The 23,806-nt window shown below is 43.2% G+C and overlaps 2 protein-coding genes across 10 annotated transcripts in view; one reads left to right on the top strand and one right to left on the bottom strand.

The window, feature by feature from the left end:
- LOC141773759 (A-type potassium channel modulatory protein KCNIP2) overlaps nt 1–14,920 on the bottom strand; it is a 197,158-nt gene extending 182,238 nt beyond the window's left edge. For 6 of the 9 annotated variants that reach the window (XM_074645773.1, XM_074645778.1, XM_074645781.1 and 3 more), the window contains exons 1-2: nt 14,537–14,920; nt 14,055–14,125 (exon numbers count right to left, since the gene is read on the bottom strand). In XM_074645773.1, the coding sequence (XP_074501874.1) occupies nt 14,055–14,069 (15 nt within the window). In that variant the 5' untranslated portion in view covers nt 14,070–14,125; nt 14,537–14,920. Of the gene's footprint in view, nt 1–14,054; nt 14,126–14,536 lie in introns of those variants that run through there. The other 3 variants (XM_074645775.1, XM_074645776.1, XM_074645779.1) reach the window with 2 other exon arrangements.
- Nucleotides 14,921–16,811: 1,891 nt separating this feature from the next.
- On the top strand, nt 16,812–21,845 carry hps6 (HPS6 biogenesis of lysosomal organelles complex 2 subunit 3). The gene has a single exon (XM_074645768.1). The coding sequence runs from the start codon at nt 17,107–17,109 to the stop codon at nt 19,918–19,920; it is 2,814 nt and encodes a 937-aa protein (XP_074501869.1). The 5' UTR covers nt 16,812–17,106; the 3' UTR covers nt 19,921–21,845.
- Nucleotides 21,846–23,806: the final 1,961 nt, after the last annotated feature.

The following is a 23,806-nucleotide window of genomic DNA, read 5'->3' as shown; positions in this document are numbered from 1 at the left end:
GTGTTCAGTTTATAGATTCACTACACCTTAACATTTTCTCATACTCGGTTGCTCATTACAGTCCGATTAATGTGACGTGAAGGCGGTAGGCAGTGTAGCATGTGAGGAAACACATGGCTTTGATGGGCAATTTGAAGCATCTTCCTCTCAGTAATGTTGAGAAATTGGACAATGAACAGTGTTGGACAGTCCTGAAAGCTGTCCCTACCAACAGGCTGTTATACACTTAAGGTTAAAAATAAGTACAACTAGAATGGCACTCGGAGAGCGCAGACCTCCGCCAAGCTGCCCGAGTACGATTGCCCCCCCCCACCCCCCCGTGCAGTTTGCGCCATCATCCACGTGTATTTTTGTTTATGTTGAGATCAGCTGTACGTAGCGGAGCATCGTAAAACACTTCATTCAAACTGGACAGAAACAAAGTAAAACTCACCTAAACCGTCGTCGTTACTCTTTCCAACAATCACCAAGTGTGCTTTGGTCGAACTCAACTGTAATTTCACAATGAGAAAAAAACGCAGAATCTACAGGTACCCCCCCTCCCTTCACCCCCTCGCTCTCTCTCTGCAGGCAGAAGGAAAGAGGCAGGGTGAAGCGTCATGAACGCGTCATCAGTTACACTGCGCATGCCTTAAAGTCTGTGGTGTTAATGCTCAGGCTGAGCGGAGTAATTAAAAAAAATTCTCGAAGCCAGATCATGATCCGGATAGCCACCAAAATCGAATGGATTGTTCATTGTGCCACACCCCACCCCTCCAAAAAATGTCATTCAAATCCATCGCAGACTTTTGAAGTTATTATCCAAACGGACAAACCAACAAACCAACAAACAAACCAACACCGGTGAAAACATAACCTCCTTCCTAGGCCTTCAGCCTTGGCAGAGGTAATAATTTTGGCCCGTTGACTAACCTTGATAACCTGTCTAGTTAACTTTACTCACAAATGAAAATAGTCTGCATGTGTTCATTTTGTTTTCCTGTTGCATAAGTGCAAACTAGCTAGCTAGCTAAGCATCTTGGTCATTTTTCTTTATAATGAAAGTGCAAATGAGTAAAAGGTTTAATTTCCCTCTACAAAGAAACCCTTTAATGAATGCTGAATGTTTAGGCTTTAAATTGTTTATTTAAGAGAAGCTTTAATTTCCCAGGTGCCCAAACTAAAGTTTTTCATCCCAACCACATGTTTTGTATTCACTTTGAGTTCCTCCTGTCTGTAGCTTCTTGGCGCGAAACAGAAATTGTGTGCGTTTGTGTGTGTGTATCCGTTGTGTGTGCGTGTGTGCGCACCTCTCTGTCTGCTGGCCCTCCATGTGCGCATGCTGGTTTATTTGCCATATGCCGAGGGCTCTTTGGAACAGAGGCACCATTATCCATTCATCAGGCCTGCAGCATCAGTGTCTGCTGCTTTCCCTGATCTACAGTCTAATTTACACCTCAGACACCTGCTCTCCTCCTTCTCAAAACCCTTGTTGACATAAAACAGGAACCATAACTATAAATCTACTAAACCTGCACTGTTCCCACCAGTCCCACTGGTCAATTTGTTCCTGTTTTTAAAAGTGAGGACAGCCATGGAGTCATAAGTAGCTAGTCATTCTAGACACAAGCTGGGGTCTGATCAGCCACGATTGGGTCACTTGGAGGAGGGTGTAAGACCCCAAAACACCCAATGAGTCCAGGAACATCACTGATGATGTGTCAAGAGGCATCAGTAGATTTATGTAAACAGCTGTTTTTAAAGTTTTGATACGATGCACTAAACTACTGAAAGACACACAGATGGGAGAGAGGTGTTAAAGTTGTTAGAAAAGCAAGTGAACCTGCAATCAACAACTGACTGACTCAGTTTAAAAGTTAGGCATTTAAAAGTAAGGCATTTAGAACACCCTCTTATCTTATCGTGAAGCTTAAATCGGATCAATAGCAGTAGTGACAGTGATAGACAGTTAAGAGAAGACGAGGGCTTCATAAACAGCAGCTACATTAATAGAAACCCCCACAAGTCTTCTCCATGTCTTACACTTTCATTTTTCTCCTGCCCTTCCTCATTTCCTTCACAGCTTTTATGGAGGCAGAGCCGTAGGCTTCAGGTATTGATTGTATGCCGAGGACTAATGGGCATGACAAAAGCCGCGTGGGGAGACAGAGAAGGAGGAGGAAATAAGAGGCAAAGGGGATCAAGTAGGGTTACCATTTGGAGAAAGATAAATATATAAGAGTGGCGACTTAGCCACACCAGACTGAAAACTTTTATTATCTTTTTATGACAGGACACAAGGGGAAAGAGTTGGGACAACTCCAAGGAAGGGATGCTGTGACCACATAGTGGGTAAACCATGCCCGCGGGACGCCCCTCATATTTTTTTCGGTACTGACAAAGCAATAATTTAATGCCTCACTTTGAGGAACATAAACCTTTTTTTCTTTTAAGAGAAGAAGACAAACTAAACTAAAAAAGTCTACAATGTGAAGATAATACGAGTGTAGTGAACAACAATATCTGACCAGGTCTTCAATGCCAATTTACTCTTACTAGATCTACATTTCACAGAGAATCTTCTTAGTCTTAAGAGAAAGAATTCATTTTCCTCAGGGGAAAAAAGGAAGTTATAATTAGTTCTAGTACCACTAACATAAAGAACCATCTTAATCCTCATGTCTGTCTTAAAGGTGCAGTGTGTAGGATTTGGCGCCATCAAGCAGTGAGGTTGCAGTTTGCAACCAACTGAAACTTCATCCATGTGCCGAGCGTGTAAGAGAAGTACGATGGCTGATGCGAAAAGGTGAATGGCCCTCTCTAGAGCCAGTGTTTGGTTTGTCCGTGTTGGGCTACTGTAGAAACATGGCGGCCGACTCCGTGAAGAGGACCCGCTCCATATGTAGATATAAACATCTCATTCTAAGGTAACGAAAACACAACCATTCTTATTTTCAGGTGATAATACACTAAAGAAAACATACTTATTAATATTATATTCAATTTCTGCCAATAGGTCCCCCTGAATGTTACACACTTTTCCTTTAATCTATAATATTTATTATTAATATTAGTGACACAACATGAGGAAAACACATTTCCTGCTACCTGCATACCATGAAAAATGTTCAAAGTTTGGTAAATGTTTTACTTAACTGATAGGGTGGGAAATGTAAAAAAATATGTGAAATTTATATATGGACCTTTAATGAATTGAATATGTCGTAATTAGTTAAATTATAATTATTGTTATATATAGCTGTGAATGTGATTGAATAAATTAATAAATACTTTGTAAATAATTCTAGGTGTTAGTCTGCTGGTTTTCCTCCATACATTTTTCATGCTATTGTCGGTATGAAATATAAAAACCACAAAACTTCCCTCTAGCAGACATTGTCTTTGCAGGAAAAGCGCAGGTGAAACAGATTTTGTTAATGTTCCATCAAGTGTCCCAGGAAGCCATGCTGGTGAGCCAGCGCGGACAATAACCCGAGCCTGGAACCAGCTCACCTAAAGAGAATGCAGTCTAATGTCATCAATCACACCGGTGCTTCTTCTGCTATGTCAAGTCAAAATGTCTGCTGCGAAAAAGGTCTAGTAGATTCTATGTGGTATTAAAAAGATCTTTTCTTTAAAAGTCTTTAAAGGTCCAGTGTGTAGGATCTGGCGGTATCTAGCGGTGAGGTGAGGAAATTGCAACCAACCAAGCGTGTATGAGAGCAACGGTGGCCGACGCGAAAACGCAAATGTCCCTCTCTAGAGTCAATTGTAGTAAGAGTATCGTAGATCATTTAGAGCAGAGCCAGTGCTTAGAGTGTGTGTGTACGAGGAAAGTGAGTGGTGAAGCAAGAGAGAGAGAGCAGCGGCGACGGGAGAGAGTAACGCTACAGACTCCGACTCTGTGGAGAGGATCCGCTCCGTATGTAGATAGAAACGGCTCATTCTAAGGTAACGAAAACACAATGATTCTTATTTTCACTAAAGAATACACACTATATACACTAAATATATACACTAAAACAAACATACTTAACAATTATTATCAATATTATATTCCATTTTCTGCCAGTAGATCCCCCTAATTGTTACACACTGAACCTTTAAATCAAACTTGGTCAACACTGAAGAAACCCTGTTTCAGTCAGTACCAAGACAGTATTGAGGTTCGATACCCAGCTCTATACCACGGAGGTACGGTTTGAATTACACTTCTTGCCTACAGCTCCTCAGACTGCAATAAGTAAAGAGGCAGGCAAACACACAGACACTGAGACAGGCAGGGGTGGGGGGGGGAGAAATCGGACATTGATCTAGGTCCAAGAGTCCGTGGCGTCCCTTTCTCACAGAGCAGAACTGCTCCACAAATGAGTCTCAAGACAGCTGCTTCCCTCATCCTCTGATCGTTCTCACCTCCTCCTTTGACCACTACCTGATCAGGCCTGCTCCCGGCTCCTCTGCTGCCCACAGGAAATCATTACACCCATTGTGAATGTCTCCCCCAATCTCCTGTCCCCTGAGCTGCACCTTCTTCCAATTAGGAGGTGAGCTGGCTGATTGCTAGCCACTGCATGTCTCAACTCATTCTTCTTTACTCCCGAGGTCTCTCGATTTTGCGGTGTTTAATGACGAAAGCCAATTAGGACTACACAGCATGTTTAGCATATAAACATGTGATGTGAATATTAATAATTGTATTGTTGGGTTTTGTCGACAAGTGTAAAGCTCTTTTCAAAAGCTAGAGGGAAGTTCGCGGTTCACAATGTTTATGATAATGCCAAGTTAATGTGTGGCGATATAGAACTTTCCCTGCCATATGGCCTGTGGTTAGCTCATAATGAATGTGCAGTGTAATGTTGGATGCCTACCCAGGGACCTAATTTATCAAGCAAAGGCCAACAGTGTCAATGCCATTTTCTCGTGAGATGCAGCCACACAGCGAATGACTCAGTGAGGCTGTAATGTGCGAGGTGTAGCCATAGGTATTCTTATTCCCTCCAGCATGTACGCGTGGGAGAGCTAAGGTCAAATAAATGGGACCGGCATGCACAGGCCTGCAGGGAGGATAATGCAAGATGGCAGGTCTCCGATCACTGGAAAATACGGATTTATCTTCATATAATACGGCGTGAATATTTCATGGTTTTGTATTGGAGTAATCTCAGCACTGACGCTAAAGGTGAGTGTATGTCAGTGTGTCCAAATGAGCCTCGAAATGGGCTTTTCTCCACAGTTACAGTGTGACAGCAATTTCCATTTTCACTCCCTTATTGTCTATAATCGTGATCAGAAATGTGAAGCTCCTGAAGTGGTGCTTTCAGCTTCATTTTAAAAAGGGACTGTATGTAAGTTTTTACACATAGAAATAGTTTTTTATTGACAATGTGTGAACAGGTTGTAACCCAACCTAAAAAATGAGACCTTCCGCGACTATCAGCCTGTAGACTGCTTTAATGTGAAGAAGGCAGGACGTTTTTTTCCAGTAAAATCCAACGGATGTGACGTCATGCACGCTCGTGAGTGACTTTATTTTCAGCTCCGCTAACAGTGTGCAACGATAGCTAAAGTTCAGTTAGAAATGAGGCCCGCAAACGCCAACAAACGACCAGCCCCCACCACAACTCAGACTCCAACACAAACAAAAAAATGTATATCTAGTGAAGCCTGTCTTGCAAAACCTGAATGTGACCTACGCTGGGGGAAAACTAGGATCAACATCGATTCATGGAGGGACCTTCGTTTGGTTTTGGGTATCAAAACAGACCTCGAGCTGGCAAAATTCATATTGGACAGGTAAGCTAACATTATTGCCAAGCATGTGAAATATATAGTGATATTTTGGTTTTAGCTGTTAATCATGTTCAGACTCGTGTTTGTCACCTCACTGTTTTGACTGATGCTCGCTCGCATCTACATAGTGCGAGCACAAGCGCGAGCAACAGAACGCTGACTGTCATTGACTTAATGGCCACAGGTGTCACTGTTAACAAGCAATTTCAGATTTGTACATATAGCCCCTTTAAAATCTAGAAACCTTCAATGGCAGAGCATGCTATTAAAATCATTATATGGATAATTAAAGGGTAATTTGAGAAGGGTCAGTTTGATAGCACGCATGCATCCCATGTGCAACCAGTACAACTAGTAAATATATTTCATCAGTATTCCAGTCTTGTTGTTCATTTTGTAATTGTTTCTTGAGTCTAATAATAGGTGTTGTAATGCCACATACAGTATACACAAACCCACAGAAAGACTCATTTTTACAGCTTCACATAGCGATTTCAGACCTGTCATGAAATGTGAATGTCAAATTACACCCAAAAAAGGACAAACAATTGTTGACAAATTACGTTTTTTCTTTGTATTTATCTTTCTCGTCTGTCCTTCTATGGAGGTCGAAGGGATGAATATGAGCTCAACAGAAATACACAGCACCCGGCAGCTCCACTGCAGCTATTCCCTGAGCCCACGTTGGCCAAGCGAATGCCACTCTCTGAGCCAAATTCACAAACGAAGCAGACACCAGATGTTTGTGCGGTCAGACGAAGTGGCCAGAATGACAACAACAATCCTTCTAGCGAGATAAGCAACAGGACTGGAAGCGGCCCCCCGCCTCTTCTCCAGATTTTCACACCCCTGCTGGTCAAAGGGAAAAACAGGGGGCCGTCACTCACAGTTGGCTGAAGTGTGATTACCTATTTAGGATGCCTTCAAGCATTGTCAGAGGAGTGCATGAGGATAGTTGTTGTTATAAATGCTCAAAGGAAAAATCAAATTTTAACCTCCACATGAATCCACAGGACAGCACACTTAAAGCTGGTAATGCTCAAGGACACTTCAGCAGGGCCGCTGCTTTTTGCCGTCAGATGTGGAGTTTTAACCCTGCCCTTTCTCTTTGTTAAAGGAGCAGTGTTTCCCACACATAGACTTTACTAAGATGGAACACCCAGGTATATTAACAGCCGCAAAAGTAGATTTGGCGACCTATTTTAGCATCTTTATGCCTCTGCGCCAGCGACAGCCGTGGCCGGAGGCATTATGTTTTCGGGTTGTCTGTCCGTCCGTCCGTCCGGCTGGACCACTATTGTGAAGACGATATCTTTGAAATGCCTTAAGGGACTTTCTTCAAATTTGGCACAAACTTCCACCTGGATGAACAGATTAGATTTTGGTGGTCAAAGGTCAAAGGTCAAGGTCACTGTGACCTCACGTCCGTCCCATTCTCGTGAAATCTCGGGAACGCCTTGAGCAAATTTCTTCAAATTTGGCACAAACGTCCCCTTGGACTCAAGGATGAACTGATTCGATTTTGGTGGTCAAAGGTCAAAGGTCACTGTGACCTCACGTCCGTCCCATTCTCATTAAAGCATTATCTCAGAAACGCCTGGAGGGAATTTCTTCACATCAGGATGAACTGATTAGAATTTGACCATAACTCAAGAATTCATACGCTAATTATGACAATTTCACACAAATGTCTAACAGGATAAAATTATGAAGTGATGACATTTTGGACAGACATGGATGTAAACTGCAACTTGACTGGCTGGTGGAGGCATACAACCGCAAGGCGTTAATTCTAGTTTATTTTTATTTTTTGTATCCGTCCGAGAGAACGATGCCAATCCGCGATTGATTAACTCGTGGACAATCTCCCCTCGCTCTACCCCTCCCGTACCTGTTTGTTCTGCTATCGCAAGAAAGGTCCACTGCCTCATATGCTCTGCAGAGAAACACAGAGAGAGTCGTTCTCTGGTATTACATTAGAATACGTGGACACGGTGGATATTCAGTAAGTCAAATTTGAACCAGATCAAGTAGAGTGATGGATGTTTACAATAGTCATCTTTGTTTTTTCTACCAATTAAGTTTTGATAACTGGGGGCTTTGTTTAAAACTGCTAGTGTTTCTGGTCTAGTCATTATTTTTAGCAATTTTGCCGCATTCCCAGATCTTAGCGATTAACATGGTGAGTACAATGTTAACATTACTGATAGGAAGAATGGGTGAAAACTTTGAAAATAAGACCCAAGTTATATGAAACAGGAGTCCTTTATCTGATCCTTCTAAAGGTTTAACTAATAACAGAAAGCTTGGCGGGTTTACCAGGTAACCACCTGCTTCAGTGCTTTAGTGCTTCATTTACATGTTCAGTCTGTTCTGTTGGAAGCTGACTGTTGGAATCTATAATAAGCTGTCTCCAGTATAATGTTTGCTTGCTGGATCAGGCAGAAAACGTTGCCATACGCAAGACATCTTAGAGCAGACTATACCGTTCAGTTAAGCAGCGAGAGAGGTGGAGGGAAAGAGAAAGTAGACGGTGCCTGTCTGTGTGTGGGAAACAGATGCTGTTGTTAATGCACCTCTATCTGAGCCAACATTACCACCTAAAACAGATTACAGGCACATAAAAGGCAATTGCTGAAAGCACACAAAGACGTTTCAAATGCCACCGAGTTGTGATGACGGGGCGAGACATTAGAATTTCACAGCTCGTCGTCTGAGGTCTTCATCACGCACAGGTTCATCGCAGATTTCCCTGCTTCTCCTTTCAGGCAAGTGGGACAAACTTAAGAGGAAACCACCAGCTACATGCTCAACACATGCACACACACCGCTGGTGTTTAGAGGCTGTGATCACGCTGAGATGCTGTCAGATTCACCTCAGAAACGCTGCTGCCAAGTTGGAGGACTTTTAAGTGACAGCATCAGGGTTTTGTGGTTACGGAACCAGTTAAATTGGGCCATGGCTGGGAAGAGGATGCTCTGCATGATCAAAGGCTACACTGATACCGGTTTGACTGTTCCATGTTGCCGAGGCGAGGCGGGTGTTTTCAGAGACAAAAAAAAAGGAGAAATTGCATCGGAGGGTTTATCTCAACAGCAATTATGTCTGATCCTGGGACAGGGAGATGGAAGCAGGAGAGACAAGCACAAGCTGAGGTTGAGAGAGAAAGAGAGAGCATAAATACCAGAGGTGGAGGGAAACCTTGATACATTTCCAGGCTGATTAATGAAGAGGCAGGGAGGTGAAATGAATAGGAAATCAAGAGGGAAGCTATGGCTGAATACTGTTCTTTGATCTTTTCTTCCAGCGAGACTATGTACACTCGAAACTGCAGAAAGCACAGTGACTCACACCTGTTTCATTAAAACACAGAGGAGATGGACTTTTGTTATTGACTGGTATTGTCACAATCACATAAGGAGGGAGCATTTGATGGCAGAGTATATACTCTAATCTACCTTCTGGATGAACAGTTCAGTGAGCGACCTCTGTGTAAGAACAGTGATGGCACGACCTTTACTACTCTATTCTGCCATCAAAGCCAATGCACATACTGCCAACCTGTGGTCACAAATGGCACTACACTTCAGTAGCCATGTGTGGGTCTTTATGAGGACAGGACAGAATGAGAGATGTAGAGATAAGAGCGAGGCAAAGGGCTCCCAAAACATCAGCACAGCCCACAATGAGCCAAGGGCCATGAATCCGATTAATAGTGTGATGTGAGAGCTAATGCTATTTATGTCAGAGTCGGGGTATGGATCATTGAGATAAGAGCCAGTGCTAAATGCGGAGGGACAGCCAATTGTAAATGACCTGTTATCTAATCAGCCCACGAGGCGGGGTGTCTGTTATGAGTGACAGCGCCGCAGACATTGCAGCAACGCTGCGTGACCTCTCACATTGAGGAACATCAGAAGTTTCATTTCGCTAATTTGGGGATATTCTCATTACAACTTTTTTTCCCCGTCCCATCAACTTTCTTCATTATGCCAAAATCACGGCCCATAACGTTTCCAAAATGGCTGTTAACATCTCATCCAGCTTGTTATTGCTCAGTCATCTCAGCCGAAGATACAGTCATACCTCATTTATCTACAAGTCTGTTTGTCTTCCTAATGAACCACTAAGCTTCGCATCGTCTCTCCCCCCTGTACGACCAACAGTCGATCATGAATTGCCACTCCGTGTAGCTCGTACAAATTCATTAAGCAGTCAATATTGTAGAGAGGCTGCTGACGTATGTGCTCGGATGTTCGAGTATAATCTCACTGAAAATGAGTTACAGCTAAAAGGACTCCATCGGTGTCGGAAATGAAACTCTGGAGAGAAAGTATGGTTATTACATTTTCAGATTGTTTTCTTTATTTCATCGGAGTTTCTTGGCAAATACTCTCCTGTCTTTTGCTCTCTGTTTTCTGTCTTAAGCACGAACATTGTAACTGTATTTAGTTTGAAATCAATGCCACTCGGATATAAAAACTAGGGCTATCAATCAATTCAAATATTTAATCTTGATTAATCACATTATTGTCCATAGTTAATCGTGATTCATTGCACATTTTTTATCTGTTCAAAATGTACCTTAACAGGAGATTTGTCAAGTATTTAATACTCTTATCAACATACAGTGGGAGTGGACAAATATGTTTGCTTTATGCAAATGTATGTATATATTATATTTTTGGAAATCATTTAACAACACAAAACAATGACAAATATTGTCCAGAAACCCTCACAGGTACTGCATTTAGCATAAAACAATATGCTCAAATCATAACATGGCTAGCTCAAGCCCAACAGGCAACAACAGCTGTCAGTGTGTCAGTGTGCTGACTTGACTATGACTTGCCCAAAACTGCATGTGATTATCATAAAGTGGGCATGTCTGTTAAGGGGAGACTTGTGGGTACCCATAGAACCCATTTTCATTCACATATTTTGAGGTCAGAGGTCAAGGAACCTGTTTGAAAATGGCCATGGCAGTTTTTCCTCGCCAAATTTAACGTAACTTTGGAGCGTTATTTAGCCTCCTTAGCGACAACGAGTTATTGTCGCGTTAACTTTTACAGCCCTCATTAAAACAAAAATATATATTTATTTATTTTTATTATTAAAATGAAATAAAGTTGTCAGCAATATTCTTATTCGCCTCTATCTTTCTTCCATTCCTCCACTTCAGGTCTGATCCTTTTATTCTAGCTTTTCTCTGATATGAGTAGCTATAAAAGATATATGTGAGAGGGGGGGGGGGAAGATGGATGACTTCACCTCCCACAATGCTATACTGTATGTCGGCAGTCAATGAAAGACCCTTGAAGCTCGAGACAAAATGCTCCAGTGAAGTGACTTAAGGGAGACATGGTGAGAGAGCGGCTGCGCACATGACAGCTTTACAACAGCGAGAGCAAACTGACAGTAATGTCTGCCTGTTCTCACAGGAGACAGGAGGCTGACAGGCAGCTGCAACTTTCATACAGCGAAGTGGCATCTTACTCAAACCCCAAACACACTGAGAAGTATCTTTCTTTTCTCACACATACACACGGAGACATTTCTTTCTTCTAAATTGTGCTCAAATTAAAATAATTCTATCCTGAGGGGGTGCAAAGCTGACAGTATACCCATCTTCTTTACCACGAGCAGCAACATTTTGCAGCCATTGGTTTTTCTTTTCGACACCTTATAACTCAAAAGGGAAATCTCCCCTGCCTCCAACCCCCTCTGGTCTCCAGACAAGTACTTTATCTTCCTGTCTACAGGCACAGCAGACTAAACACACTCTATAACAGAGGGTGTTTTCTGTCTAAGGCAAGCCTGTCTGGAGGCGGCTGGGCTTGAATCTACTGTTTGAATAACATGCTGCGTCCATATACTTTATCAGCTATGACACAGAGACATAATAGGACATAAATACATGGAGACACACATACACACACCACCTGCCTCCCTTAAAGTGCTTTCATGGCACAATATTAATACACAAACAGTCCATATATAAATATATGAGAGCTGAAAGAAAAAAAAAGCACCAGCTTTGACAGAGCAGCCTCAAGGAAACTCATTCACGTTATTGTTCGGCTAGTTAGGTCAGAGAAAGTTTAAAAGAACTAGCAAGTAAAAAACAAATTTCACATGTTTCTTCACCAAAGCAATGACCTCCTATTTTCAACCAGTAATAGAAAAGTAGATAAAGAACATTTGAATCTGTTGAAAAGAGGCTTAAAGTGCTGCTTTTATGACCAGAAATAATTATTTTGAATCAGACTAGGAATGTAGATGGAAAAGATGGAATGAAAAATGTTTTCGCATCCCTCAAAAACTACTCAAGTCACTTCAGTTCTCAGTGGACCCCACACAGCCGGCTGTAGGTTTTCCTGGACAGTCCAGAAGCAGTGAGGTAAAACAGGAACAATAAAAGTCATGAGATTTAATGGACAAGTTTAACTGAGGGAAGACAGACATCTTGTGATGTTGGCAGCTCTGTGTAGCCATGTGATATTCATTGAGAAACACAGTGAGTGTTGTTTGTGCTGCTTTAGAGTTATTGCTCTCAGCGGCACAGAGAAAAGAAGAAACGATGAAGAACAACAGCATCCATTTTTAACTCTACCCCTCATGAGCACTTAATATTTTCCTTCATTTTCCTTTGTAGTCGCCCACATTCAGTGAGAGAAGATCAACACTGCCTCCTCCTGGGAATGAAGTGAACTTACAAACATGACAGACACTAGCAAAATATTCAAATACTACTCTAAAAAAGTTTCAAATCGAAAACATATTTTTTGTGACAGGAAAACATGTGACTGAGATGTGTAGACAAAAGGCTTGTGCCCTATGAGGCAGTGAGACACAGACAGAGGAACTTTCACCATTATTTGATTACATTATTGGTATCACAAGCCTGCCTTCATTTCATCTATTTATTTAATAGTATTAAACACAAGCAAACATGGCATTTACTTTATCTTTGGTGCCATCATTTGATCACAATATGTGAGCTTATAAGCCTTCACTCGTGGCTGTATATAAAGTTCTCTGTGGAGAACAGAGTTTTTAAGATAACAAGAAAGGGCGGCAGTAGCCATTTCAAGTCCCCGCATGAAACCAAGTAAGGACACCTTCTGGGCACAGCCAGGGTGCAGTTGAGCAAGGCACCAGATCCCAAACTGCCCCCCGTCGCTATATAGTAGCTGCTCACTGCTCCTAATACAGGTTAAATGCAGAGAGTAAATTGCACTGTGTGCTGTGTAGAAAAATAAAATGTGTGACAATAAAAGCTAATTAACATTTACATTTGAGAGGTAGTTTTCTGGGAGTACCTGTGCAGGTAAGAACATGTAAACAAACCAAGAGACATTCATCCACCAAGTCAGTGGAGAGACAAGAAAGATAACATTTAGTGCTGCTGGTTGTAATCTCTATAAAAGAGAGGAAATGTAATTGTGACCTTCTCCGATTTGTTTGAGTTAATACAGCCAAGAGTAATTATACCTTAATAAATATAATATCTCCCATATGGATATTCCTAACTGGTGTGCACCAATGCCAGCCAAATGACAGATTCCTTTGTCTGTATCTAATGGTCTAAATGTCAGTACAGTGTGGGCTGAGTTGAAAGTTGCCATGAAAGTTTGTTAAAGTAATAAAAAAGGCCTTCACAGCAGGCCTGTGAGTCACCACTGAGCCTTTCACTCCCATTGTAATAAATGTTATTTTGCCTTTAAAGGCAAAACAGTATATTTTTACCTCTGAATGTTAGCTGGCCCCTGAGACGCCCACCAGGCTGTCCTCCTCAGCCTCATCTAAAGCTTCACCAGCATCACTTGTCAAATCCTCCTGCAACCACATCTGTGGTGTGAAGCAGGGTGGCTCTTATTTCTAAAGCTGATTTTAGTGAGTCAGTTTCTCAGGTTGGTATTAATCCAGCTGATTTTGACAGTTTTCACAGCCTCTTGCCAAAATGAATAAGCATGTACTGGAACAGTTTCTCAGTTTCATTCAGTTAAGATGGGTTCTTGCCTGGAGGTAAAACTGGTTTCCATAGTTACACCGTGTATGAGCTAGCTTTTAAAGTATGCTGTCAAAGCAGACAAGGAAACTAGCACAGTTCCTCATTTGTGCTTATCTAGATATTGTTTTCAACTCACCTACTGACATTTCAAGCTTTTTTTCAGCCAAATAATGCCAGCATTACTACACATCATCGTTGCTCTGTTTCTTTTGAACCAGTATTTCTTCCTGGGCTGAAACAGTGAACAAATTAGTAAAACAACCGACCTACCTTTGTTGTCTTCATGGCCTGGGTTTAGCGTTGAATAGAGATGATCTCATCATAGTCCAAACACTGAGTTCCTTTTTAAAGGACAAGAGGACCAGGTCATATTTACACATGAAATTGAACAGTTCTATAAAGTTTCTGTATTTTCTCTTTGTCCTGCTTTGCACAAAACAGCACAACATCCAAACCCACTTTTAGATGGTCCCGATTCCTCTCGATAAATTAATAGCCCATGGTGTTCATCTGATTTTAACACATTTCCCTGCCTGCAATTTGGTTTGCCATATAGCTTTGACACATGTCCAGTGAAGTTGAGTTGTCCCTGAATGTCTAGTGTTTTTTACCTGACGTAACGTTAGCTCGGTGTTTCCAGTCCATGAACCGAAGCGCGTCCTTGTTTACACTGTAGTCCAACCAAGAAGACATCCATACCACTTCTATGAGAAGCACATTGACTTTCCATTCTTGACAGAGCAGGGAAGTACCTTCAAATCTGGCTGTGAGGGTGGTTCATCAATTGCAGATTAATCCGCGGGTAAACCGCATCAGGCTGACCGGGAGGGAGCACTGGCCGGGAGAGAGCACTGGCCGGGAGGGAGCACTGGCCGGGAGAGAGCACTGGCCGGGAGGGAGCACTGGCCGGGAGAGAGCACTGGCGCCTGTGAGCCAGCGGCCGCCGGAGCCCGGGCTAGCTAACCTTCTTGTAGGCTAATGAGTCTGAAGAACTGGTCTGGGCGAACTCAGTTGATGGAGGCAGTGGCGTGTCTTCTTCCTCAATTCTTGGTTTCTTAAAATAACACATTAAATAACTTTTGTAGCCATTGTTGTGTACATTACATCGACTGAAAAGGCAGCCGACGTTAGCGAGCTAGCTAGCTAAAGGCAAAATGCTAAATGAAGTTTACATTTATTTATTTTCTTACAGAAATATTTATATTTTTGTAATAAAATGTATTTTGATCAAACTTGGCTGGGTGGGCCAGTGGGTAATGTGGGTGGGCCAGTGGGTAATGTGGGTGGGCCAGTGCCGCCTATACGCCCATTACTGGCCACGCCCATTACTAGGCCCATCACTGGCCACGCCCATTACTAGGCCCATTACTGGCCACGCCCCCGCATACACTCCAACAATATGAGGAACTTTAGATTTCCACAACTGCATGCTTTTTTTGTTTGCACTGTCTGTTGAAAGGTCAGAGGTCGAGGTCAGCTACTGAAGCTGGATCTAAAAGCAGTTTAGTATCTTGCTCAGGATTCAACACTGCCAAAACTGTGACCCCCAAATTGAATTGCACTTTTCTCTGTAGTGCCCCAGTTTTCCACTGTCATTCAATTGGGGGAAAACAGCTGAATGGCATAAATGTATTGACAAATCGTAGTCAAAGCAATGTACACCAAATTGTTTACAACTCACAAAACAAAAGGACAACACATAATGAACTGACTGAAAACGTAATCCATGACAACCTTTTCGCCATTAAAATTTTTTTCAATGCAGACACAGATACTGGTGCAAAAACTGTGCACAATTTTGCATGGACAAGAAGTTTCCAGATCTGCAGATGGCAACAAAAAGTTGTGCTGTTAAGCATGAAACAATCAGAGGGACAATAACAATAAAGTGATATATAATTCTGCTTTCTAAAAAGCTAAACCTAAAAATACTTCAATATGCACCACATTTTGTCTACTGCTGTAACAAAATTGCAAATGATAGCAACTGTGGAGCATCAGATAACAATGTGAGTGTGATGTTTACTCATTTGTCAGATAGATAGATAGATAGATAGATAGATAGATAGATAGATAGATAGATAGATAGATAGATAGATAGATAGATAGACAGTGAGATAGATAGATAGATAGATAGATAGATAGATAGATAGATAGATAGATAGATAGATAGATAGATAGATAGATAAATAGATAGATAGATAGATAGATAGATAGACAGACAGATAGATAGACAGACAGATAGATAGATAGATAGACAGATAGATAGATAGATAGATAGACAGATAGATAGATAGACAGATAGATAGATAGATAGATAGATAGATAGATAGATAGATAGACAGATAGATAGATAGATAGATAGATAGACAGTGAGATAGATAGATAGATAGATAGATAGATAGATAGATAGATAGACAGATAGATAGACAGATAGATAGATAGATAGATAGACAGATAGATAGATAGATAGATAGATAGATAGATAGATAGATAGATAGATAGATAGATAGACAGATAGATAGACAGATAGATAGATAGATAGATAGACAGATAGATAGATAGATAGATAGATAGATAGATAGATAGATAGATAGACAGATAGACAGATAGATAGATAGATAGATAGATAGACAGATAGATAGATAGATAGATAGATAGATAGATAGATAGATAGATAGATAGACAGATAGATAGATAGATAGATAGATAGACAGTGAGATAGATAGATAGATAGATAGATAGATAGATAGATAGATAGATAGATAGATAGATAGATAGATATGGCTACTTTTCTGCTCAAGGTAAATCACTACAGTTATGTTCAACACAAAGATGTTAAGATGTTAAACTCTGGCTGTCTATAAAGTTGCCTCACCAGCCGGGTGTACAGTAATAGCTGACTGAAGACCAACGTGCAGTGGCATGTTGCTCTTCTTCTCTGCCTCTATACAATCTTTGTGGGCCTTCATGCTGGCTCCGCCCTCTTCTATGCGAAACGTCATCGGTATCCGGAAGCTAACAATCCCGTGATGTCAGGAGGAGCTATAGCACATAGCACAGGAATGAGTACAAGTGGCTTTCTCTCGAGTTAATGTGGACTTAAAATTTGTTTCAGCGGTGACTGTCAGCTTAAAGTTGAGCTCCGTTGTCGTGTACCGACATGTTGTTACCGGGGTTACCAGCTGTCGGAGGATGTATCCATAACAACGGGATGAGGAAGCCTCTCACAGGATCTAACGGGATGCCGTCGTTAGGCTAGTCTCTCCGGAGCCTGAGGTCAGATTCATGTACCACACACAGAGCTAACAGGCGAATTAATATGGCTCGGTTGGTGTTGGAGCAGCTGTCAGATTTCGGGGACTATACTGGAGGTAAAGAGCTGACTGACATCTTTAAACTGACTAATAACAGTCTGTCAGATGTGCGCCTGAGTCCAGATGGACGTCACCTTCATGTCATCCTCCACAAACCTAAGGTCGGTCTTGTGACTTTTGATAAGTATGAGAGACCCCATCTGGCCCAGAACCAGAAGAAGCTGGACTTGAGGTGGACAAGGACTGTGCCTATTGTGGATGTTTTGTACTTGGACCATAATAATAATAACAGCAGCAGCAGGGACACATCATCAGCAGCTGTGGTGGTTTATGAAACTGGAAAAGCTGAGTTTTGGAAATTCCAGGAGTGCAAAGCTGGCTGGCATCTCCTGCAGACATCAGATCTGTGCAACAGCCCCCGAGCCAGAGTGGTGTCTGTGTGTGCCTCCTCTAATCTCATCATCTGGTGTGAGGAGAGGCCTCCTTCAGAGAGCACCCCTGCTCTCAGCTCCACCAGGAACAAGCTGAGATACTGTGTCTGCAGACGGGACTTCCAGGTAGAGGAGGGGGCTGTCAGCTTGGGAGGAGTGAAAATCGCCCTCCACAACAATCCTAAATTCACTGTGGTCAGCTCAGGTGAACACGTACACCTTCTTCCTGACTTGAAGGTGAAGTTGAGTGCCTCCAAGTTTTTCCTGTCCTGGTCCCCTCGCCAGGACTCCTTCACAGTCAGCACCACATGTAAAAACACTCCCCTGAGACAGCTTTCAGCTAAAGAGTCTGACTTAAAGCGGTTGGTGACAGACTGTTTGGGATATTTATCGACTCTTGACCCGCCTGAGATCTACGACTACTCTCCTACAGGCTGTGGAGGCCTGCTGCTGCTGCTCAGCACCGGCTGGGTGTGTCTCCTGCAGAGAGATGGGACACTACGGCGGGTATACAAACTGGCAGACAACTGTGTAGTAAAATGTGGTACTCACACCAGCCTCTGCATGTACCAGGACACCCTGGCGCTGCTGGTGGGGCAAAACCTGCATCTGATAGACGTGAACTGTGGCAGAGAGCTGGAAAAGATCACGCTGAAGAAAGAGGGGCTGTTGTATGTAAATCAGGCTGAGAGATGTGCACCTCACCTGCTCTCAGAAAGTGGACTTTTTGTGGTTGTGAACAGGGAGACGGGCTCCAGAGATTGCAACTCTAAGCTGAAGCCCTCTGGTCTCGGTGTGGTGGAGAGTATTCATCCCGGAGCCCTCCTGGTGGAGGCCGTCTTCGAGGAGGCCTGTAAATACTACCAGCAGAGGAGCCTGAGCAGCACCCAGCTCACTGTGGACACGCTGAAGAAAGGAGGTAGATTCCAGGCTCCCATCTCTTTAGCCTCCATCCTCAGGGACTACCTCAGCGCAGGATCGAGGCAGAAAGGAGAGGCGCCGTCCCAGAAGGGAGGAGGAGGAGGCGGATGCACGGTGGGGCAAGACAAGCTAATGGGCTCTCTGGAGGCTGAGCTCAAGGCTCTGGTCTCTCTGGAGGAGGTGAAGGGGAGTTTAGTGAGGGGGAATGTTAAAGAGGTGGAGGCGGTGTGTGAGAATCTAGTGGAGAAAGAAGTAGCCAGGCTGCTGTCGGCCTCTGAGCTGGATAAAGAGGCTCTGCTTTACCTCAACTCCATCTTCAGCATCTTCCCCTGCCAGATGTGGAGAGCAGCGCAGGCCGCCCTTCAGCTCCACTCCAGCAGGGAGGGCTCTCTGTGCAGCAGGGCCCCCCCAGACGTGTGGAAAACTGTCCTCAGTCCTGCCGTGACGCCCAGCGCCCCGTCCTCCCTCCCACTCACAAATGGCGGGATAAAACTCAATCATACCCTCAAAGGTGATCCCATCGCCAACTGTAAATCCAAACCTACGAGCTCCACTTCCCCAGCTGTTCTGCCGGTGTTCGAGCTCCTCTGCCACTCAGTGTTCCGCTTCCAGCCCAGCTGGCTGCCCGGGTTCCTCGAACTCGCCCAGCAGCAGCAGGGCTCGGCCGGCCTGGGCCTCAGCCTGGCCTCTTCCTCCTGGGGCTACTCCGGCGGGAGAGGAGGGGAGGGTGGGGAGAAAAACGTGCCTCTCTACAAGCGAGCCCTGTGCGTCGTGTCCAGCCTGAGCCCGGACAGAGACCAGCGGCAGGACATGGAGGTGGAGCTGCTGCTGGTCAGCGGGCGGCCCAATGGCATCCTGCAGTCGCTGAGGATCCTCATGGCCAAGCAGCAGTGGGAGCGGGTCACCCAGGTGGCCGGGAAGTTCTGCAAACAGAGTCCGCTGCTCAACAAGGAGATTTTCACCACCCTGCTGTGCGAGGTGGCTCAGCACAGAGACCTGGACCCCTATTTGGACCTGCTGTGGACGTTGTGCCCCGAGGACCTCACCGTCACCACCATTCTCAACTTAGTGCTGAAAAACCTCCCCTCCACTAACACCCCTCCATCTTCCTCCTCCTCCTTCTCCTCCATGTCCAGCACAACCTCCTCATCCCCGGCTCCCTTCGCAGACTCCCACAGCAGCCAGTTGACCATCGGGCTGTTGAAACCTCTGCTGAGAAAAGTCCTTCAGAGGGAGACCAAGCCTAGCCAGCGTTACGCAGACATCCTCCAGTCGCCGACATTCCCCCCTCCCGCACCTCCTCGCCAGCCTACAGAGCAACCCATGACTGTCACAGATCCGAGCACGGACTCATCTCTCGGCGACAACGTCGCCCCGGCTTCTCTCGCAGAAACACCCGAACAACAGTCGTCCACGTACACAAATGTCCCACGAGCCAGGGTGGCACTACCTGCTAACCCAGTCTGATCTGACACAGACATGAACAAAACCTGTCTCGTAAAAAAAACATTCCAACACATAATCTGACCAAACTGTGAAGCGGTTGCGTGTTGACAATCAAATTAAAACCGAATAATGTCAGTATATTACAGGTATCATCAGTTAATTGTGATATTTCATGGTGTTTTTAAAAAAAAAGATTGCAGATGAAGTGTGACTACTAGAAACTATGAAATGACTACTGAAGATCTTACCAGTGTAAATACCGCTGGTAATTTTAAGTCTTAATGTGTATATACTGTATCTGCAATGTTATTTATCTCTTAAGCCTTAACTGCACGTGGATGAGAATGTTTTTTGCATATAGTCTTGCATTGAATGAGCTTAGCCTTTATCAGAATACCAGATAATATATTGTGTTAACACAGTGTAGTGTTAATCCGCTCAGTCAAAAACAAAGCCACTAACTCCCATCTTTTGGGGTTGATCAAATCTGTGTGTAGAGTAGCCTTCATCTTTGCCTTTAAAGTAGCTGATGTCTGCTAATTGTAGCCGAGTATTGCTGCCTTTCAGTGGCTGATGTCAAAGTGTGTTCATGCAGTGGGTAATCTACTGAGACAAGCTGGCCTTTGTGTTTGAATGTTTGTTTTAAGTATGGTTTAGAAGAGGAGGAGGGGAGAGGGGTCCAAGGTTCCTTTACTGACTTCTAGTTTTGTTCTTAACCATGTGCTTAAGTGCTTAACCATTAACCTGGTTGCGATGGGCTCAAACAGACCATGTAACCTCTGTAAACCAAACCCCAAAACAGGCTGCCTGCCTGGCTTTTGCTTCCATTTTTCAATCTCCGTCATCCATTTCCATCTCCAGACTCCATCTTGTCCTCTCCCGACTCACAGGACATTCCAGACATAATACCCAGTAGAAGTGACTCACAGTCCGACTTTAAATTCAATTTCGGAGGTAATTCTGTTAGGAATCGAGCTGTGACCAGCATAGACGCCCTGCTGCTCGCATAAGGTCACGTACGTCCTCCTTCATGGACCCAGTGAGGGTAACGTTATTAGAGATGTTAGGTCCTTAGTTTTCTCCACGCTCTGGAACCGATTGCACTTTTACATCGCCCCAGTCAGTATTCGTTTGTACCATGCATCTGTTGAAATGAATGTTTTCTGATTTAAGTGCCGTAAACAAAAGTATATATTTAAGTGCCTATTGTCTCTGTTAATGTTTGAGCAGCCTATACAGCTTGTTTTAATCAAAGAAAAGTGTTTCTTTGTATGTAAATGTGGAGCCTGCCGAAACAAAATGTTATTTATTTTGTAACAAGGACAACCTTTTGAGTTACTGACAGAGAATCTCTTGTGACAATCAGACTCCAAAATGCCGCAGAACAATCAGAGTGCCTGCTTTTCATTTACAGGGTAGCGTCACATTCCTGCTGGGTCTCCTCAGCTTCTCATATCCTGGAGAAAGAACTGGAGGTAGATCAGAGGAGAGCAGCACTCAAAAGCTTTTTTTTTTTTCATTTTAAACATTTTAATTTCCATATGAAACCTGCTGATTTTCTTACTAATGGTGTGGTTGCAAGCTCTGTACACTTAAAACAAGCATGACAAAAATCTGTGTGACTGATTTCAGTTCAGTGCCATGAGTTTCGCTGTGTACCAGACATGTTTCAGCCCATCTGAGAGGCAACGGGAACTCCCTGACTTTCCCAGACAGCCCGCTCAGCCTGATGTCACGACTGGCACAGATGTTAAATATTAATTTGCCTTAAACTTTTGCTTCTGGTCTCTGTTAACAAACAGGTATTCCTCCTGGATTTACTCGACAGATATTTTGTTTACTTTTGGCGATGCTCTCCTTCAAGCGTTATTTGAAAAAAAAAAAAAAAATGTGTACAAGTATTTATGATCTGATGCTGTATGCTATTAAACTGAAGATAAAACTTCTGTTTGCTGTCCGGAGTTTTGCATATTAAGTTACTTGCTCTGCAGCAAATGTGAAGCTCGTGATATTCAGTGTGTTGTTGGGACTGAGGTTTTGTTTGATCGCTCTCGGTACATGTCTCTGTCAGCTATAGCTTCCTTTTAATGGTACGTCCAAACATGTAGTTCTGGTTTGTTCAGCTCTCTCAGCATATTCTATTCACACTACTGCACAACAATAGATCCAGCTGACAGATCACACACTATTCAGTCTCAAACAACAAACATGTCAAGGCTAGTACACTCTTTTTTTAAGTTTATTTATTCAGTTATTTGCAGCTATTTGAGTCCAACCTGAAAAACAAGTCTACTGATAAATGGCTTAGCTATGTCTTACACACACAATTATTCATTCACGTGATCCACTGCCCCCATTTCTGAGTTTCACCTCCATGGACAAATCCACTTACAGCTGCAGTTTCGTGTGTGTGTGTGTGTGTATTTGTGTGTGACCTAGTGGAAGGATTTCAGTGTTTAAAGGCACTGAGACGTTTACATGGTCGGAGTCTATAAGAGGAATGTTCAGTCGTTACCCATTAAGCTTCTCTTTAACTAACTCTGAAAACAACAGAAGCAGAGGTAGGACATTGAGTGTGTGGCTGCTGGTTCTCGCAGCAAATAGACAGTTTCCACATGGGGATGTGAGGGTATATGATCACTGGAGTGGATGGAGGGAAGTGAGTCCTATATCTTCAGTGTAAGAGGCAGAAGGTAATAAGAGGCTGAGTCTTCCCAAAGGGCAACGAAAATGGCAGAGTGCTGCAGAAACAGTCATAACCTGATACCTAACATCCCTCAGCCAACCTCTCTATTCTCCTCCCTCCTCTCTCCCTCTTTCTTTCTCTTTCACTTTGTGTCACACGTTTCCTTCTGTATCTCGTATTACAAGGGTTTGAGTCACGCTGGCGCTGTAATGCCATCGATTCACTTGTTCTAATTATAGATGGCATCCTGTAAACAATAATAAATCTAAACAGAGGCCGGCCGGCACCGTCTGTTCCTCTGTCCTCTGCTCGTCCCTGAACAGCTGACTATATGCTGCAGGGCTGCACCAATGAAGGCATCAGTGGTAGGATAACTGCATTAAAGGTCATTTTCATAATTTATGTTAATGAGACTCGGGCTGGAGTTATATTTATATTACACACAAGTCAGAATCGCCTACAAAAAATCCACTACTTTTGAAGGTGCTGATACTTCTTATACCTTATAGTTATGAATAGATTCAATAACCATATAGCTGATCCTGTTTTGTCTCCCATGACCGGACTATGAATGAGCCTACGGATCATTAGCCTAATATTACATTTGCACTTCAGCATACAAATGAAATCACAGCCGAATCAAAAGGCTGTGATTTCATTTGTATGCTGATTGGCTGAAGGATTGAATACATCATTTATGCAAACAACCAGTTTGGGTCGCTGCGATTGCCAAAGACAAAAGCCTGCTGCATGAATGGACTCTCCAAAATGGATTTGCATTGTTGAAAATCTGTTTCCAATTGGTTTGGAAGATGATTGCTCCTTGTGAGGAAAACAACACGTTAGCTGTTGCTTTGTTTTACCTCAGTTCAGTCACCAGGAACACACTGTGGGGGTTTTCAAATCCTCCGTCCAGGTGCTATAAAACTTCCTCCTTTACCATATGGTGTGTCTGTTATTGTTTGACCATTATCTAATCAACACAGGGCAATATTCAATATTCATATTACTGAGAAATCTGAAAATAAAAGTTAAAGCTGCAGTGGGTAGAAATGGAGCAAATATGATTAAAAAAAGTCATTTTTATAAAATGGTCACTATATCCCGACAGTAGTGTGAATAATGAGACAGGTAATCTGAAAAAAATCATGTGCCTCTGTGTCCTCAGGTGCTCCTAATGAAATCAGCAAGATTTCACAGACTGGAGGAAAACAACCAATC

The sequence above is a fragment of the Sebastes fasciatus genome, chromosome 9 (genome assembly GCF_043250625.1).
Source record: "Sebastes fasciatus isolate fSebFas1 chromosome 9, fSebFas1.pri, whole genome shotgun sequence".
NCBI lineage: Eukaryota > Metazoa > Chordata > Actinopteri > Perciformes > Sebastidae > Sebastes > Sebastes fasciatus.
The sequence above is the reverse complement of the archived record's forward strand: the minus strand, read 5'-3'. Positions and strand labels throughout refer to the sequence as shown.